This window comes from Phyllostomus hastatus, unplaced genomic scaffold (assembly GCF_019186645.2).
Source record: "Phyllostomus hastatus isolate PE091 unplaced genomic scaffold, TTU_PhHast_1.1 phas_scaffold_129, whole genome shotgun sequence".
In the NCBI taxonomy this organism is placed as follows: Eukaryota; Metazoa; Chordata; class Mammalia; order Chiroptera; family Phyllostomidae; genus Phyllostomus; species Phyllostomus hastatus.
This window is the reverse complement of record NW_025334009.1, coordinates 7,411,608-7,430,352: the sequence shown is the minus strand read 5'-3', so window position 1 is coordinate 7,430,352 and position 18,745 is coordinate 7,411,608. Positions and strand designations below refer to the sequence as shown.

General features: G+C 50.5%; 1 protein-coding gene across 3 annotated transcripts; it reads left to right on the top strand.

Moving 5' to 3' along the window:
- The first annotated feature begins 802 nt into the window (after positions 1 to 802).
- ZNF35 (zinc finger protein 35) lies at positions 803 to 12,656 on the top strand. 3 transcript variants are annotated; one of them, XM_045857328.1, is made up of 4 exons: positions 803 to 896; positions 3,383 to 3,707; positions 4,691 to 4,835; positions 9,131 to 12,656. In XM_045857328.1, the coding sequence occupies exons 2-4, from the start codon at positions 3,540 to 3,542 to the stop codon at positions 10,375 to 10,377; spliced, it is 1,560 nt and encodes a 519-aa protein (XP_045713284.1). In that variant the 5' UTR covers positions 803 to 896; positions 3,383 to 3,539; the 3' UTR covers positions 10,378 to 12,656. The 3 variants fall into 3 exon arrangements, with proteins under 3 accessions (XP_045713284.1, XP_045713283.1, XP_045713285.1); XM_045857327.1 differs by having other exon boundaries at positions 813 to 896; positions 3,387 to 3,707; XM_045857329.1 differs by lacking the exon at positions 803 to 896 and having other exon boundaries at positions 3,573 to 3,707; positions 4,617 to 4,835.
- Positions 12,657 to 18,745: the final 6,089 nt, after the last annotated feature.

Below are 18,745 nucleotides of genomic sequence, written 5' to 3'. Positions count from 1 at the left end.
ACAAGATGACAAGTATACACACACACATTGTACCAATGTTGGTTTTCTGTTTTTTTTTTTTAAATAATTATGAGAGAGATCTGCTGGAAGAAATTAGGTGAAGGGTATTATCTTTGCAACTTCTATGAACCTACAATTTCAAAATAAACATTAAAAACAGACTGAAGAGAGAATCAGATGCAGTCTGTGAAACTGATTTGGAAAAACAAGATTATGAAATATATATTTTAGGACAATTGGGAAAATTTAAATACAGCTGGATATTAGGGGATTATTGTTAATTTTGTTAACCTGTAATGATGGTGTTTGGAGACTATTATTAAGGGATGAATATTGAAATATTTGGAACGAAGTGTTTTGATGTTTACAACTTTCAAAAAAATGTTTTTCAGTATCTATAGAGTACAAGGGGAACGAGAGAAAGTGATGGTTGTTGAGTCCAGATGGAGGATACAGGTATTCGTTGTACCTTTCTTCTAATTTTTCTGTGCCGTTTGGTATTTTCAAAATAAAACATTTGGAGCAAAGTCATCAGGGCTTTTTGCAGATGAATGCTTTGTAGGCGCGGGCTCCTGGGTACTCGCCTCGCCTGACTGCCCCTGCCCAGCCTGGGGATGCCGCCCTCCCTGAGGCCCAGGGCCACAGTGGACTTGCACTCCCCTGCTGTGCGCTCTGGCTCCCAGCCCTGACCGGGAGCGATAGTGGACACCCATCGAGAGGGAAGTACCTCCGCGGTTCCTAGAGAGGCCGGCCTGGCGACTAGGAGAGCCGGAAGCCCTTCCCGAGGCACTTCCTGTCCGGTCATTGTTCTCGCGCCGCTAGGCGCTGAGGTCCCGGTCCGCTGTCCGGCTTCCCCCAAACTCGTGAGCTCTGGCCGGGTCTCTCCGTGGCTCACGGTGAGCGGGGTTGGCGGGGGTGGGCGCGAACTCGCGGGCGCGGGACCAGCCATCCCTGCAGTGGGCCGCCGCGTCCTCCCTCCGGGTCATCAGCTCTGTCCGAGGGTGGCTCCGCGACCCACTACTCCGGAAGCCCGCAGCGAAGCCCGGCTGCCGCCTGCGGAGGGCATGGCTTGGGGCATGTTGGACACCAACCTCCCAGGAGGCAGGCTTACCCTGGGAACGGGGCTGCGCGAGGCCTGGTGGAGGAGGTGGGCTGCCACGTTTGGAGAAGGGAAAGGACAGTGGAGGGGAAGTTCTTGCTGGGGGACTCTGTGCCATCTAGGTCTGAAGGCCGATTTAAGTGGGACCAGCAGTCTGATGATGTTACTTTAGCCAGGCTTGCGCGTTCACAGGCGAAACGAGTGTTAAAAGGGTCTTCCTACCTGGTAGAATTTAGCTAGTCAAGGACAGAAGAATCTTGCAGAATGAAGATTTGTTGCAGGAATCAGAAGTATTGTATTACTCAAGAAATGTACTGTATCCAGTAAGTTAACATCTTGTAAAAAAGCATACGAACACTTCAATAGCAGTAAAGGGGAGTTAGTAAAATTTAGCATTTAAAAAAAAATTTTGGTTGATTTTTAGAGAAAGAGGGGAAGGGAGAGAAAGACACACTATTTGTTGTTCCACTTATTTATGCATTCATGGGTGGATCCTTGCATGTGCCCTGATGGGGGATCGAACCCACAACCTTGACAATTAGGATGATCCTCTGACCAGCTGAACTACCACTGGTCCCGGGCCGAAATTCCTGCCCCCCCCCCCCATAAAGCATGTAGAGGGAAATAGACATTTCTCATTCTTCTCATATTAAAATAATTTTCTCCCCATAATTTTTTTGACTACTGTCAAGTTGGTGGCGATGTGATTTGGTGTGGTCATTTAGAAAGCAATTTGGCAATACAAGTCAACCATGAAATCCTTCAACCAATAATCCCTCTTGTTCTGTTTTCACAGAAAAAAAATAGCATTAATTATTAAGAACATAACTGGAAAGAATCAAAACTCCTTTCACTAAAGCAGTAGCTCATAAGTAACAGATGGTTAGGTAAATTATAGCCGTAGTTGAGAGTGCTGTGCCAGAATGTGAGCGCTCCAAATGCACTTACACTGAAGCATCTACCTGAGACGACTAGACTGTTGTGAACTGGGGAAGTGGAGTTCAGAAACAAGCAGTGCAGATTGCTGAAGGTTATACATGTGTGATATAACATGCTGTGGAAAAATAAACCTGTGAAGGTGTACATACATGTGTGGCAATGCAGGGAAAAGACTAAACTGGTAACTATTCTGTGTGTGTGTGGTGGTGGTGTTGTGTAGGGCATATATTTAATTATGTATATTTCTGTGTTACTTGATCCTTGTTCAGTGAGAATTGTAATTAACACCATAGGCTACTGAAAATGATAAGTGTGAAGACTGGCAACATGAAAAATCTTTTTTATTTTAAGAGTAATATTTAGTCTCACAGGACAAGGTAAAGGTAAATGGAAAAGGTAAAAATCCAGCAGAAAGAACCTCGAAACTACCTATAGTCACATCGCCCAGTGGTAACCACCCCTGACATGTTGGCATCCAGGCTCCCAGTCTTTTGCTTGAGATTCTTTTGTTCATTCTTATTATTTCCCTTTGGTACTAAAATCTTTGGGTCGTAATCTCCCTTCTTATTTAAGAATTTTTTAAAGATATAATTTATTTATTTTTAGAGAGGGAAGGGAGGGAGATAAAGAGAGAGAGAGAGAAACATGAATGTGTGGTTGCTGGGGGTCATGGCCTGCAACCCAGGCATGTGCCCTGACTGGGAATCGAACCTGCGACACTTTGGTTTGCAGCCCGTGCTCAATCCACTGAGCTATGCCAGCCAGGTTTATTTAAGAATTTTTTTAAAAATATGTTTATTAATTTTAGAAAAGAAAGGGATGAAAGAAACATCAGTGTGAGACAGAAACCTTGACTGGTTTCTTCCCATAAGTGCCCTGACTGGGGATCGAACCCCCAGCTTCTTAGTGTCCAGGATGATGCTCTAACAACTAACTGAGCCTCCCCAGCCAGGGTGTAATGTCCCTTCTGAAAAACAAATAAACAGACAGACATGATGATAATTGTGAAAACAAGAATCCCACAGTTAAAAACAAAAAGTTGAAATTGTCATAATATTCAGCATGGTTGGAAGTTTTCCTTAAAAAAAAGAAATGTATTCTACGATACACAGTGGTTATCTCTTTGGAGGTGGACCAGAGTTGATTTTTTCTTTTAACAATTTTCTGTGTTTTTCAAGTTTTTATAATAAAAATGTATTAATTTTATAACGGGAAAAGTCAATAGACATCATATAGGCTGCAGGGGCCACTCTGTCCAGGCACCGCTGAGATCGGCCGGTGGGCCTGGTGGCCGCCAGGCAGACCTCTGCTCGGTGCTAACGGTGTTTTCTGATTTCTCGGTAGGCAGCACTCACCCTGGCCCCGGGAAGGAGCTTGAGAAGAAACTCCGGAAATGGGAAGATTAGATGGGGCTTGACCTCTGCTGGGCTGCCCCCAGCGCCAGGACTTCTCCCACCGCCGAGCAGAGAAGGTGACTGCCGATCTCTCTCTGAGAGAGGCCATGGCCCTGGCCCCCTGGGGCCCAGTGACGGTGAAAAAGGAGGAGGAAGAGGAGGAAGACTTCCTAGGCCAGGCATCTGGCCCACAGGTGCTCTCTGAGAACATGCAAGTCTGGCCCCCCGGCGAGGACCCTCGGAGAGGCCTTGCTGCGGCAGAGCAGGAGGAAGAGGTAAACAGGGGCCTGGAAGGAGTGAGGGAGGGGGGAACCGGAGACCTCAGGTGGTTTCAGAGGGGACGCTGTCCCTCCGCCTGCACACCTGGGGCCTTGTTTCTAGCTAGGGCCCTGGCCCTCAGTCCTTTGGAATATGATAGGAACGTTCTCTTCTGACTGGTGTGACATTCAGTGCTTTATAAACCGGGGGTTCTCAGACTTTGCTGCCCAGGGTTACCCGGGGAGATTTTTAAAAACTGTGATGTCCATGCCATACCTCATTCCATTTAAATCAGCATCTCTGCGCGAGGAAACTCAGACTTTTATCGTTTTAAAAACTGCTCAGGTGATTGTAGTCAGGATTTGCGAACTCTAACCTGCGTTTCTCAAACTTCAGTATGCTTAGGAACCCCCTGCAGGAGGGTCTTGTTAAAGTGCAGGTTCTGATTCAGAAGGCCTGGGTGTGGCCTGAGAGTCTGCATTGCCCACAAGCCCACAGGTGATGGCAGTTCTCTCGAACTGCGGACCACACTTGGAGTGGTGAGGCTGTACACCTTGCTGTGGTCCTTATGTTTCCAAACACCCCCCTTGGTGTTACTAGCCAGGTGAGGTTCCCTGTAATAACGTGATCATCTTTGATCTTTAGGTCTTAGAAAATTCTACTCTGCACACTGTCTCCATGTGCTCTCTCACCCTGCGTTCACTGGCAGGTGAGGTTTGGATGCGAGAGAGAGCAGTGCAGCGGATCAGACCGATAGGGGAGAAGCTGGCAGGCTTGCTTTTCTGCCTGATTTGTCTTGGGGATTAGGAAAGACTCTGGCTTCCTTTTTCTTAAAAAAAAAAAAAAAAAAAAAGTATCTTTGGGAGGGATGTTGTTTGTTTTATGGTTTTCAGGAACAGGTACTTAAACATTCTCATCCTCAAAAGCTGTCGTCGTACCTGACTGCCACCCGCCCCGCCGCCGTCCTCTCATACACGCACCTGTGCCTGCCTGTCTCTAGGGTCAGAACATGTTCTGGGACATGGCGGTAGTCCTGAAGGCAACGCCGGAGGCGCCTGCCGCCGCAGCCCTTGGCAGCCACTCGTTACTAGGGAATCTGGCCAGGAGCGAGGCACTGGAGACTCATGGGAACGTGGCCTCTCTGGGTAAGTGCAGCCCCCTGATTCAGAATGCTAGAAAATGCCTGTGCATTTTTTACAGGAAATGGCTTATTTTTGCATACAGGCAGGACCCCAGACAAACACAGGTGAACTTCAGATTCACCTTTTCCTCGCATTTATTGTTCAGCAGGTTTCATATCTATTCACCCGTGGAGGTACATGTCCTCTTCATGTACTCTGTGTTTAGTGTAGGTTGGTGTGCCTGCAAGAAAAGCTACCTAAGGTAGCAGGGCTCAACTTTTGTGGTGATTTTGAGAAAATGCCCTGGCGGGTGTTCTGTTTTCCTAGATCTCTGTGCAGATTCTAGAAGGTTTTGAGCAGTTGTGTCAGCTGTGATGGTGTTCAAAACCCTCTTCATGGAGGGTTCGGTGGCGTATCCCCTGGTTCTCTAAGCCGGGACTCAGGAAAGGGAGGTATGTTCTGTGTGTCTAGCAGTGGCAGGAGCTTGCTGGCGGAGTGACTGGTAACTGTGGGTGAGAAGTGGTCGCCGTGAGTCCTGCATTGATGAGGCAGCCCCCCACCCCCACCCGAGTTCCTGCTGAGGCCCCTCTGGCACTCGTGTCGTGCGTCTGCCTGGCACAGGGCAGAGCCTGCGTCTGTGGAACCCACTCCCCTCCCTAGCCGGGTGCTTGGGCGTTTGCGAACCAAGTCACTTCCCGAAACCAGTGTTGTGAGGACGGTGAGGATCTCCACCTTCTCGTCCCCTTTTTACTTACTGCTCAGACTCTCCGTAGATTCTGTTCCCCACTTTCTGCTCTCTGTTCCGTTCCCAGTGGTGCATGCCCATGTACCACTTACTCTCCACTGCACTCACCCACCAGGGATGGCCTCCGTGTTCCTTTTCTGCCTCCTCCTTCAGGACTGTTCCCAGCCAAGACTGACTTCCCCAGCAGCAGGTGATGGTGGGGACACTGAGCTCTGAGAAGTGAGAGACACCTGCGGGTGGTGGCTCCTCCACCTCTGATAACGGCGTGACCTTGAGCCAGTCCACTGCTTCTCCGGACCCCCACTCCCTGTTCTGGGAGGTGGGGCTGCCTTCATTCAGTAGATGCAGGGTTTGTCGGGGCCGGCTTCCTGTGCGCCTGGCAGGGCGGTTGTGCTGGGGACCGAGCAGGGACAAGACAGGCCTGCCTGTTTTCAGCCCCCGCACAAGCGAAGAAGTTTCATCTTGATGTGAAGTCGTGTGATGCGCATGCACGTGCTTTGGAGTTTTGACGTGCTTCTGGGTTTCTGAAGTCTGAGGGAGTTTATCTACGGTTTCCTATACAATATTGAATTTATTAAAGTTGATACATTTAAAATCAAGTTTTGAAGTTTTTAAGTATTCCTTATTTTTACTTAATTTATACATCTAGAAGTATTTTTATAAACATGAGAACACTTGTAGTTTTTCTTTAACTCATGGTTAGGTAACCTTCAAGTTTAAACTTCTGGTCATTTAATTCCACCTACATAACAGTCTATTTTTATTTTCTCAAATAAAAAATATATTAAATTGTAAATTTGATATTTTTAGTTCTTTAGAACATTTCCAACACCTAAACAGGCAGACTTATAAATTTTATAAATCTTGATAAACAAATCTTTAGTAAATCTAATGAACTGGACTTACAAATTTAGTATATCAAATTACCCTTCATATGTCAGGATATAGTCAGCAGCTAATTAAAAAGTGAAAGAAAAATAGTTTTCTTTTGATTTTGGTTTGAGCTTGAGCACGCAGGATGGGCCCCGGCCCCTCGCCTGTCTGCGCGATGGAGCGGAAAAACGGGCAGCTACAGCACGGCCTCGTGAGCTGCCCTTGTTCCTGGTTCTGTAAGAATTTTAGCGCACAGCGTTATGCAGATACAAACAACGCCTCTATTATGGGTCTGATTGGTTCAGTAGTTCCCACCCGTCTTCCTCTTTCGTATCTGCCTGAGTCTCATAGTGAGGAAGGTGGGGGTGCGGTCAGGGGAGCGAGTGAGGTGATGAGTGACGGGTTCCTGGGCTTGTTCTGTCGGGGAACCTGCTTGGCGGGGCGTGGGCCCCCCTCGTGTTAGTGGTGAGGAGCCGGAGCCGGAGGAGAGAAGGGGGTGGGAAGGGTAGGGGAGGAGCGGTAGAAGGGAGAACAGCAAGGTGTGGCGGCGTAGGTGATGAAGAATAGTAGAGCATGGAAACGGGAAGAGTGTAATGAGCAGAAGAAAAGTGGAAGAGACATGAAACTATACAAGGGAAGAGTCGGAATGGTTCACTTAAAATTTTTAAAAAATAAACACCAGGAGAGGAGAGCAGTAAGAGAGGCAGCAGGGAAAAGAAGTAGACAGAGAAAGTAAGAAGATACAAGAACATTTAAACAACAGGAAGGAAAATGGAGCAGCTTTGAAAAAAGAGAGAGAGAGAGAACAGTCGGAGTAGACAAAACCAGAAAAAGGTGAACATTTCAGATTTTTTTATTGTCACGTTCAGGCTCTGCTGCATCTCATGCTCAGGCCTCTCCTTTCTGTGACCCCACCCTTCTTACTGAATGATCGTGACGGAATTTCACGTCACCGCAGTCCTAACCAGGCAGCCAAACGGGCCATCATCCGGCCCCCTGTATTGCTCTGTCGCAGCCACGCACCTCTGGTCAGAGAGTCCCCCTGGCCTGAGCCTGTAGGGCATCCCGTGGGTGCCGGATCCCTCCGGCAGTTGCTGTGTGATGCAGCCGCTCTCTTCCGAGCTGACTGCAGTGGGAAGGCCTGGCTCCCCGCCCCGCTGACCCTCATCCCACTCTCCTCATTGTTTGAGTGGGGTTCCTGAGCTCTATTTAATTCCCAGACACTTAATAAGGGTTTGCTCCACCAGCTCTGGTGGAGTGTGGCCCTGGCTGCGTGGGTGCTTGTTGCACGGTCAAGGGCAGTGGGCTGGAGAGGAGACAGGCAGAGCTGTGATGTCACTGGCTGCGGGACCCCATGTTGACACCGTCAGGGTTCTGTTGCAGTGTAGAGCAACCAGAGACTAGTCAGAGTTCTAAAACTTCAAGAAGTTTCAGCCCTGGTTGGTGTGGCTCAGTGGATTGAGTGCCTGCCTGCGAACCAAAAGGGTCGCTGGTTCGATTCCCAGTCAGGGCGCATGCCTGGGTTGTGGGCCAGGTTCCCAGCCGGGGGTGGGTGAGAGGCAACCACACATTGATGTTTCTCTCCCTCTCTTTCTCCCTCCCTCCCCCTCTTGCTAAAAATAAATAAGTAAAATCCTTTTTAAAAATTTAAAATAAGTTTTGCTGTTCTCATGATATTGTTTGGTACGGTGGAGCAGGCTACACCATGTCTCACACTTAACTCAGAAGGGCAGCTTTCTCTGCCACAAAGCCAGGCTGTTTCCTCAACACTAGGGCTCCGTTGTCCTTTAGTCCCTCTAGTGTTGCCACCTGTCACCACAGGAAGTGCCATCCCCAAGGTTCACCTTTCCTCCTGGCTCCCAACCACGGCGCCGCTGGTCAGGCCGAAAGTCCCTGCAGACACAGAGCCGCTTCCCGTGCTCCGTGGCTCCTCTCGGCAGTGGACGTAGAGAAGCCCAGTTCCTCCTCCCGTGGTCTGATGAGGTAGATATGTTATTGTGTGCATTTCAGAGGTAAGGAAACTGAGGCACAGAGAAGTTACCAGCCCCAAGTCATGCGATCGGTATGTGGCAGAGCGGGGATTTGAAACCACGCAGTCTGGCTCCGGGACTCACGTTCTTATCCTGCGCTGCTGTATAGCCTCTCGGTGTTTCGGGGGCTCTTGGCCACTGTAGTCGTCTTGGTGACCAGCGTGGCCCTTTCTGTCCCTGCTTACCTTCTCTTTGAGATCAGCGTCCTCATGCACAGCACCTAGGTTGCCTCGATCTCCCCTCGCGTGCAGGGAGTCTCCCCAGTGAGCCGGTGGGTTGTGAGCGGATCCGCACCCGGAGGCTGAGGTGGGGAGGCGAGCCTGGGCACACGCTGGTGCCCTTCCGGGCAGGTCCCCTGGTGTGCTCGGGCCTCAGACCGCGGGAGGAGACCTGTCTGGGGGCGGCCACCCTGGCGCCAGGTGGCGTGTTAAGTGCCTGATGGAGGTTAAGGGAAGTGCCAGGTAGGCTGAGAATCGGGGTTCCGCTCTGGGCGTGGGAGGTCACTGACCTGGCAGAAGAACCTGCGGAGGAGGGGCGACGTGTGAGGGGATTCTTTCCTTCGATGGGCCCTTTCACAGACTCCGAAGTCGCACACTTCCTGACCGTCGTGACGTTACGATCCTGTTCTTTCTCCAGGTCAGCAAAAGCTGACGTGTATTTTGTTATTTCAGGAGCTGAGACCAAGCACCCACAGTTACTGGTTCCAAAAACTGAAATGTGTGATGAAGCAGAAAAGCCCTTCCTGATACCAGGAAGACTCCAGAAAGCTGCCTCTCAGGGTCCGGAGTTAGAAGGAAGGTGTGAGAGAGGGGCCACACTGAAGAGGCAGAGGATAAAGAGGGAGAAGAAGGACTTGAGACACGTGGCCGTGAAGGACTGTCTCGTTCCCGAAAGCTTCAAAGAGGAGGAAGAGCAGGAACGTCAGAAACCCGGGGAGAGATGCCGCCTCGGTTCTGGCCCCGTTCGGAACCAGAGAAGCCAGCCGGGGCAGAAACCCTTCACCTGCAGCGTGTGTGGGAAGGGCTTTAGCCAGAGCGCCAACCTGGTGGTGCACCAGCGCATCCACACTGGGGAGAAGCCCTTCGAGTGTCACGAGTGTGGGAAGGCCTTCATTCAGAGCGCCAACCTCGTCGTGCACCAGCGAATCCACACCGGGCAGAAGCCCTACGTGTGCGCCAAGTGTGGGAAAGCCTTCACGCAGAGCTCCAACCTGACGGTGCACCAGAAGATCCACTCCTTGGAGAAGACCTTCAAGTGCAGCGAGTGTGAGAAAGCCTTCAGTTACAGCTCCCAGCTCGCCCGGCACCAGAAGGTCCACATCACGGAAAAGTGCTACGAATGTAACGAGTGTGGGAAGACATTTACTCGGAGCTCCAACCTCATCGTCCACCAGAGGATCCACACCGGGGAGAAGCCCTTCGCCTGCGGCGACTGCGGCAAAGCCTTCACCCAGAGCGCCAATCTTATTGTGCATCAGCGAAGCCATACCGGTGAGAAGCCATATGAGTGTAAAGAGTGTGGGAAGGCCTTCAGTTGTTTCTCGCACCTGATCGTGCACCAGAGAATCCACACTGCGGAGAAGCCGTACGACTGCAGCGAGTGTGGAAAAGCCTTCAGCCAGCTCTCTTGCCTTATCGTGCACCAGAGGATTCACAGCGGAGATCTTCCCTACGTGTGTAACGAGTGTGGGAAGGCCTTCACCTGCAGCTCGTACCTGCTCATTCATCAGAGGATCCATAACGGGGAGAAGCCGTACACGTGCAGCGAGTGCGGCAAGGCCTTCCGGCAGAGGTCGAGCCTCACCGTGCACCAGCGGACGCACACCGGGGAGAAGCCCTACGAGTGTGAGAAGTGCGGCGCGGCCTTCATCTCCAACTCGCACCTCATGCGGCACCACAGGACCCACCTGGCCGAGTGACGGGTCAGGGGCGCGGCCACCTCTGCGGTTTCCTTCCTCCCGTGTGCCAGTGAGGCCTGCTCTGTCCTTGAACATGACGTCTGTCAGGAGTGCAGCACAGAACACAAGCATTTCAGAGGCAGGTGTTCGGAAAATGGAAACAAAGCTCCCACAGGCAAGGCCTTTGTTGTTAACTGTCCCTTTGGCGGTCGTGTCGCCTGCAAGAGAATGTGGCTTTCTCAGAAATGGGTCCTGTGAAGCTAGGTGATAAAGGTCCCATTTGGGGAAAGGTAATTTTAAGCTAACTTTTGTTTTTTTTAAACTGGTAATTTCACTGGGGTAGCAACCCAGCAACAGCTCACCTATGAATATTTATAAGCTTTCCGTTCCCTTGGTAATCAAAGCATTTTCACAAGCCTGTTTACTGTCTGCTGCTCCTAAAATGGACAGAAGTGAGAAAACCGCTGTTGCCCTCGTCATCTGTACCTCATGAACCCTGAGGTGGTGGAGCTGTGGGGACCCCTGGTGAGTCTCTCCGGACTGTCCCCCAGTCTGCGTGGCCGAGCACCTGAGGCTGGATGGAGGCAGCACGCTGGGGCCACTTCGCACGTCTCCCCACGACCCCCGCTCCTCCTGTGTTCCGTCTGGTGAGACACTCCCCTCGGCCCTTTCCCAGGGAGAGGAGTCTCCGGAGAAGCTGGCCTGGAGGCGGTCGTGTTTTCTCCGCAGTCTAGACGACACCCCACTTTCTGGACGGCTTCAAGAGGGAGAATGGGGTCCTCCTAACTCCGAGGGGATCGAGGAAGGAAGTGAAAGGAGAGGGAGGGGTCGGGGTGGGGTTTGTAAGGTCTTTGTTTGTTTTTGAGAAGTTCAGAGGTATTGGAATATGAAAATTTTTAGAAGGATGAAGAAACTGTCTAAGGTAAGATACCTGTTGCCACTGAGCCTTTACTCTTGGGGAATTATTTATGAAACTATGCAGTAGGTAGAGCTACGTAACATTGCCTTGTATTTATATGGAACTTGACTTCGCTGGTGCACCTTCACGAATAGCATCAGACACCCAGCACTTATCTCATGCTTCATGGAGGTCATTCCCTTAGTCCTTGCAGCACTGAGCGAGGCGTTCACCCCATTCGCCTGGGAGCGGTCATTTAAAGCAAGGCCACGCGACAAGTGACAGCCTGTATTCAAATCCACACCCACGCCCAGATTCTGTTTGTTCTGCCCCGATGCTCATCCAGCCACCTGCAATGCCCACCTGTAATCCCCACCCAGACCTGCGGAAAGACAAGAAAGGGTGTGTGGTCTCATTTTTAGGTCAGGAAGCTGAGGTGACAGATTTTGGGGTGTGCCTTAAGCAGTGTGACCGGCAGACAGCAAATCTAAGACTGGAATGTAAGTCTCTTGACCTCTGGGTCTGTCCACCACCACCTTTTAGCATGCAAGAGCATTTATCGTGAATGCCGCACCTGGTGGTCAGCAGTTTGGGGCAACTCCACGTGCAGAAGGCCCGTGCTCTGACTGTCTCGTTTCCGCAAGACCGAGTGTTAGTCGCCATGGTGTTTGGTAACTTACAGAGCACTTTCACATGCAGAAGGCATGCACAAGAAAGCTTGCTGATTTCCTCCTTTTCACCTTCAGCCACAGTCTTTCATCAAAGCACGTGCAAATTCTTTTCCCCACATCACCCTGAATCAAACGGACACAAACATGAGAAATCAGAATTGAATAGTAAGAATCAAAAATGCCCAAGTTGTCACTAACCCTGGCAGTGACTGTTTGCGTCTCCCCCTCTGGGAGTGGAGAGAGAACACCACGTGTCTGCTGAGATAGGAACAAGTTAAGAGTCCCCCCACCCCAGCATGATCAGGGAGCTCAAAAAAGGGAGAGCAGGTGTGAAGTTCAGGACGCATCAGGGACTGACCTACCAAGAGCCTGATGCTATACTTTCCTGGAAGCTGTCACCTGGACGTGTGAGCGTTAGGTCAACTGTGTTCAGCTGTACATTGTGTATTCATCCTCATGCTAGTCATGCACGATTGTAGTTTACTGGCAGAAGAGTTCCATTCACAGGTGGTTCAGAAGAGCCACGGGGGGACTGTGCCATTACGCTGGTTTGGGGATCCGTGACCCGGCCCTGCGGTAAAGCAGCGGTTTTCAGCCTTGACTGCATGTCACCTAGGGCTCTTACATTTTTTCCTCTTCCTAAGTGTATTTTGTGGATTATGCTATTACAGTTGTCCCTTTCTTTTCTCTTTTGTCCCCCTCTGCTTAGTACCCCCATTCCTTCCAGCAATCCTCCCCTTAGTTCATGTCCATGGCTTGTACATACAAGTTCTTTGGCTTCTCCATTTCCTGTACTACTGTTAACCTCCCCCTGTCTGTTTTGTGTCTGCCAATTATGCTGCTTATTCTCTGTACCCTTTTCCCCCTTTCTTCCCCCGCCCCCTCCCAACTGATAACCCTCTGTGTCATCTCAATTTCGATGATTCTGTTCCTGTTCTAGTTCACTTAGTTTGTTTTTGTTCTTTTGGAGTTTTTTTTAGGTTCAGTTGTTGACAGTTGTGTTTGTTGTCATTTCACTGTTCATAGTTTTGATATTTTTCTTAGCTAAGTCCCTTTAACATTTCGTATAAGGGCTTGGTGATGATGATGATGAACTCCTTTAACTTGACCTTACCTGGGAAGCACTTTATCTGCCTTTCTATTCTAAATAACAGCCTTGCTGGATACAGTAATCTTGGATATAGGTTTTTGCTTTTCATGACTTTGAATGCTTCTTGCCAGCCCCTTCTTGCCTGCAAAGTTTCTTTTGAGAAATCAGTTGATAGTCTTATGGGGACTCCTTTATAGGTAACTGTCTCCTTTTCTCTTCCTGCTTCTAAGATTCTCTCTTTATCCTTAAAGTTTGGCATTTTAATTATGATGAGTCTTGGTGTGTCCCTCTTGGGGCCCAACTTGTTTGGAACTCTCTGAGCTTCCTGGACTTACGTATCTATTTCCTTCACCAAATTGGGGAAGTTTTCTTTCATTATTTTTTCAAATAAGTTTTCAATGTTTTGCTCTTCCTCTTCTCCTTCTGGCACCCCTGTGATTTGGATGTTGGTATGTCTGAGGTTGTTCCAGACTCTCCTTATTTTTTTGAGTTCTTGTTTCTTCATTCTGTTCTGGTTGAATGTTTATTCCTTCCTTTTGTTCCAGACTGTTGATTTGAGTCCTGGTTTCCTTGCTTGTGCAGCCTGCCTAGTCTATGGGATGGGTGGGGAGGGGAAGAGGGTAGGAAAGGAGGGGTTGGGGAGGGGCTCCAAAGAGCCTAGTGCCTCTGGAAGTCTGGTGGCGGCCACCCAGGATAGGGGCCCAGTGTTGACTTTGCCTGGCTGGCCACCAGGCAGCTTCCTTGTGGCTTCCTGAGCCAGGTCACAGGTGACGGTGCTGCCGGAGGCCTGGGGAGACTGCAGGTGTTGTGGGAATTCAGCGCTGTGGCCATGGATGGGAGGGTGGACTTCCTGAGAAAGCAGCTGTCCCACTAGTGACCCGGGTCAGCCTTGGAGGGACCAGGGTAGTGGGGGGAGGCTTCCCCAGGGTACTTGGCACCTCTGCCCGAGCCGTGTCTGGAAGTGGGGGCCCAGGCGGCGCTGGTGGCAGTCATGGGTGGCCACAAGCGAGCCACTGGAGGGGTGGCTGCCACACTCTTCTTGTGGGCTGGTGGGGACCTCGCCGGTGACCCCTTGTGAACCTTAGTGCATGATCACGGGCGGCAGGAATGGGTGCGCTCGGCCAAGGAGCTCATTTGCATGGGAGAGCACAAGAGGCCGACCTACGACTGACTACAAGAAGTGTGGTCTGTACACTTTCTAATTGGGGAGGAGGGGCTGTCCCTCGTTGTCAGAGTCTGCTCAGGTGGGACTCGTCTCCCTTCGGCAGGGACTCCCTTCGGCAGGTCTCGCCAGAAGTGGGTGGGAGCTCTGAGGCCTCGTTATCCGAAGCCACCAAGAGCTGTCAGACAAAGAGCCAGCCCTAGCGACAGGCATCAAGGGTTGAGCAAGGAAGCTTGTCCCCGCTCTAGAGGGAGACCGACAGATGTGCATTAACGTGGAGCCTGTGGTGGGAAGGTGGTAACACGTCGGACGTGTGCTTTGGGAGCACGCGGAGGGAGAGACTTCCTCCATGCGCACGTGCTCCGGCACAGTTGGCCGTGAGTCCCTCTAGGCTGGGGAACAGGCGTGACTGGGCACCGCCGAGCTTCCGCGCTCTGCATCCGGTCTCTTCCCCGTGCGGACAGTCGTCCTCCCCCTTCTGTCGCTTCTCCACTCACTGCTCCATCCAGTGAGCCTGACCTTTCTGGGTCACAGCCGCTCTGAGACTCTGATGGAGGTTGTGGATCCTCTCCTGGAGAAATGCAGTGGCACCTTCAGTGCCGTGCTCGTTTTAGGGACGTACTGGCTCCTGGAGCCCAAATCCTGCATCCTCAAGGCCCAGAGGCTCGCCTGGGGATGTGCTGCATTCATCACCAGTGACGTTTTCAAAACCGAGGTGAGACTGCGAAGCTTGCTTCTGAATCCCCTCCCTCAGCAAATCGTGGCATTGTTCAGTGCCCGGGCTGGAAACCCAGGAGGCGTTCTGGCTGCCTGCGGATCATACGTAGGTCCTCGTGGAAAGGTTTGTCGTGCACTGTCCTTGCAGCAGACGCGACGCGGCCCTAGACCCAGAGTGCCTGCGCTGACGAGGTCCGCTGAACCCGCTCCTCGTGTCTTCCGTGGGAGACCGTCCGGTTCCATTAGCACGGTCGGTCGACTGAGCTCTTCGTAGTGTCTTCCCAGCAGTCTCTCCGTGCACGGTGTCTTCCGTGGGAGACTGTCCGGCTCCGTTAGCACGGTCGGTCGACCGAGCTCTTCGTAGCGTCTTCCCAGCCTCCTCTCTCTGCTCCCTGCGCGCCTTTTACTGTGGCCTGGAGGCTCGTGCTTGCTCCTCCGTGTGCGCCTCTGCTCCCGCCGCCCTGCACGCTTCTGACCCTCGCCACCGCTCTCCAGCCAGCCCCCGCCTGCTTGGCCCGCATAGGTTTCTTTTCAGGTTCGCTTGGAGCCCCCTCTCTGGGAAGCCTCGGACGGGCCTACGGCCAAGGGCATACGTACCGAGAAGTGTGCTTAGGAACCCAGGAGAGCATGATGTGATACGCACCCAGAGTTTTACTTGATGCTCTAAAGTGGAAACCATCTGGGCTGAAAACTGTGTATGTAGTCCAGTCCTCACAATGTTACATGCACTAGTAAAAAGTGTACAGATGAATTACCTGAAAGAAATATAAGCAAATGGTCAGGTGGTTCAGTGGCGTTTTCACGGCCATACTGGTGGTGAGCGGCGGAACCCAGGCCCTGTGGGAGGTAGAATTGTGGGTGTTCAGGGGGTTGTTTAAAAGTGATTTCCATGTTTCCTATAAGGAGCAAGAATTTTATAATCAGGAAAAATAAATTATTATATGTACATACTTAGTTTTTATAGTACCAACTATAAACAGTATCTCAGTCCCCACTGTGTAAGATGGGGGGGTGCACCCACCCTTTCTCTCCTTCCCTTCTCCACCTCCGCCGCCATGGCAGTGTCAGGTCTGATAGCGCTTCAGTTCTGGTCTGTAACCGCGGGCAGTCTCTTTTATGCTTTGTTTATTGATTTGTTCTAAAAGCTGAAAACAGATGGCGGGAATGTCACTGTGACCGTGTACATGCTGTCCACTGCAGGCCTGAGTAGCTCACTCCGATTACACTTCCTTTTTGGACCGGCCTTTTGTTTTTACTGATGTTCCAGTTGCCTTTTCCTCTTGCACTGGTTGCTTGTAGCATGTCCTCAGTTTGTTGTTGGTGGTGTTTTCAAATTCTCCATCCAGCTACTCTCTTGAGTCCCGTTTCCTCCTGTTTCGCGTCCCGAGCCCTGTCCTTCCTGTTCTCGTCTGTCCTGGTGGCTTTCTGCCTGCAGCTCTGTTGCTGCGCAGGCTCTGTTGTGTCCTGAGTTCCTGTCTTCCCCTTTCTTCATTAATTCCCTCACTTTAGTGCAGCGCAGCCCCAAGACACAGCATATAGAAGGCAAAGTTGTTGAATGCTTATGTATCCAAAACTGCCGTCACACTTGTTTGGCACTTTGGTTGGCTCTGGAATTCTTGATTGAAAAATTTCCTCAGCAGTTTGTGGATGTGTGGTTCCAATATGATTCCTGTTTCTTTGACAATAAATAGTATTTGTGTTATTGTGATCTGTTCCCCACCCCAATGCTGAGAAGCTTTTAGAGTCTCTACTTTGCCCTTTGCTGGTGTGGCTGAGCTGGTTGGACTGTCCTATGAACCAAACGGTTGCAGGTTTGATTCCCAGTCTGGCACGTACCTAGGTCGCAGGTTCAACCCCTGGTCGGGGCATGTACGGGAGGCAACTAATCAGTGTTTCTCTCTCACATCGATGTTTCTCTCTCTCTACAAGATATGAAAAAAATGTCCTCAGGCGAGGATAAGTAACAGTAATAAAGTATCCACTTTATCCTTGGTGTACCCAGTTTCCTGATGTTCTCAGTGGACTTTACTCAGTACTCAGGTACTCTTACTCTTGGAAATTTTCTTGTGTTATTTATGTGACAGTTTCTCTTTTCCAATTTTTTTTTCTGTTTTTTATTCTTTCTGGAATTCCTGTCAATCAAATGTTGGACCTTCTGGATTGATCCTCAGCTACTTTCTCTGTTATTTCCATTTCCTTGTGCCATTTCCTATGAGACCACCTTGATTATTTCTCTACCTTTCTAGTGAGTTTTTCATTTTGCCAGTAATCAGTTTAATTTCTTAGAGGATTTTCTTGTTCCTTTTTTGTAGCATAGGAAAGACTGGAAGGAAATGATGCACCTGGTGTTCTGGTTAAGCTTTCCTGCATTGCCTGCATTTTTTACAGTGAGCCTGAATCTTTTATGATCGGGAAGCAGGTTAATAAAAGGGGAAGCTCATCGCCCGTGCACAGCGGTGAGCTGTCCTCGTGGAGTGTGGGGGCTGGGCTGCGAGAGAAAGGAATCCTGGAGACCGCACAGGCGGCTTTTGTCAGAGTCCGAGAGGGACCGTGGGATTCTGACCCAGTGAGTGGTAGGGGGTCAGGGGGGATGGATGGAATGAGTGGGCCATGGGGACAATCCACAAATTCCCACACCAGAAATCTGGGCCTCCACACCCCGGTGAGATGTTACCTGTGACGAACGGGGCCTGGCCCAGGCCAGAAGGGCCCTGGACCCGGGTGTCCTTGTGCCTCTTCGAGGTCACCCTGTGCACTCTCAGTGGCCAGCACATCTGTGGTGTTGGGAGGAGAGTGGGGGAGGCAACCCCGGCCAGCAGGAAGGTTGTACCCACCCCTGTCAGTTGAGGGTTCCCGCGTGCCGGGCTCCGTGCTAACTGCTGGAGGTCTCTCATCTCAGTGAACTCTCCCGTCGGGAGCGAGGATCTCTTGTCCCATTTGCAGGGCCAGGAGCCTCAGTCAGGGCTGGAGGAACTGAGGCCGGGCCTGTGCCCTTCTCCCAGGCGGCCTCCTCAGTGCCCCCCCGGGACCCTCCCCTCATCTAAAGCTGTACAGAAGCAGACAGTGAAGAGTAAGTCTCCCAGCCCAGGGTACCCAGAGAGAACTGTGGTAAAAAAAAAAATCTTGATGATCCTGCTAGAGATAGTTGACACATTTATAATATTCTGTGCACACACACACACACACCCCCCCCACCCCACACGAAAGCTTAGGATACACACTGTCACCATACCTGGCTTTTCACCTGTCTTGAAGATGGTTCTGTACTGGCCTGTAAGATCTACCTCATTCTTTGTTTTCACTGCTGTGTGGTCTCCCGTTGTGTGGATGGTGCGATGGTGCGTGTACGTGGTTTTCTGCCCCTTGCTGTTACAAACAGTTACCATGCTGAGTACCCTGGCACACTCTCCTAGTGTGTGTAACACACTTTGCAGGATAAACTGATACAGGTAACTGCGTTTGGTATTTTGATAGAAACTGCATATGAGTATGTGTATGAAAATGCCCATTTCCCTGAATCCTCTATAAAACTATTGTTTTCTGATCTGAGAAATGAAAACTGCTCTCATGTTTTGCGTTCAGTTATGAGTGAAACCAGTTATCGTGCCTCGTGCTTAAAAGCCATGTCTGTTTCCTTGTTTTCTGTGAATTGCTCTTTTGTGTTCTTTAGCCGTCTTTCTGTTGGGTTGTTAATCCGTTTAAGAATTGATTTGTACAAACCTTAATAAAGAAATTACTCTTTTACCTGCCACATGTGTTGTAGATGCTTTCCCCAGTTTACAGTTAGCCCTTTTTCTTTAATTTTTTTGCTGTTTGGATATTTGCAGTCTAACGGGAAATCAAAGACTTCC

What these genes read in the sequence shown, in the direction of transcription:
- ZNF35 (XM_045857328.1), top strand. Translation starts at nt 3,540, where the DNA reads ATGGCCCTGGCCCCCTGGGGCCCAGTGACGGTGAAAAAGGAGGAGGAA. An exon ending in CGGCAGAGCAGGAGGAAGAG is followed by an intron (nt 3,708 to 4,690) that starts GTAAACAGGGGC and finishes GCCTGTCTCTAG; the next exon opens with GGTCAGAACATGTTCTGGGA. An exon ending in TGGGAACGTGGCCTCTCTGG is followed by an intron (nt 4,836 to 9,130) that starts GTAAGTGCAGCC and finishes TTGTTATTTCAG; the next exon opens with GAGCTGAGACCAAGCACCCA.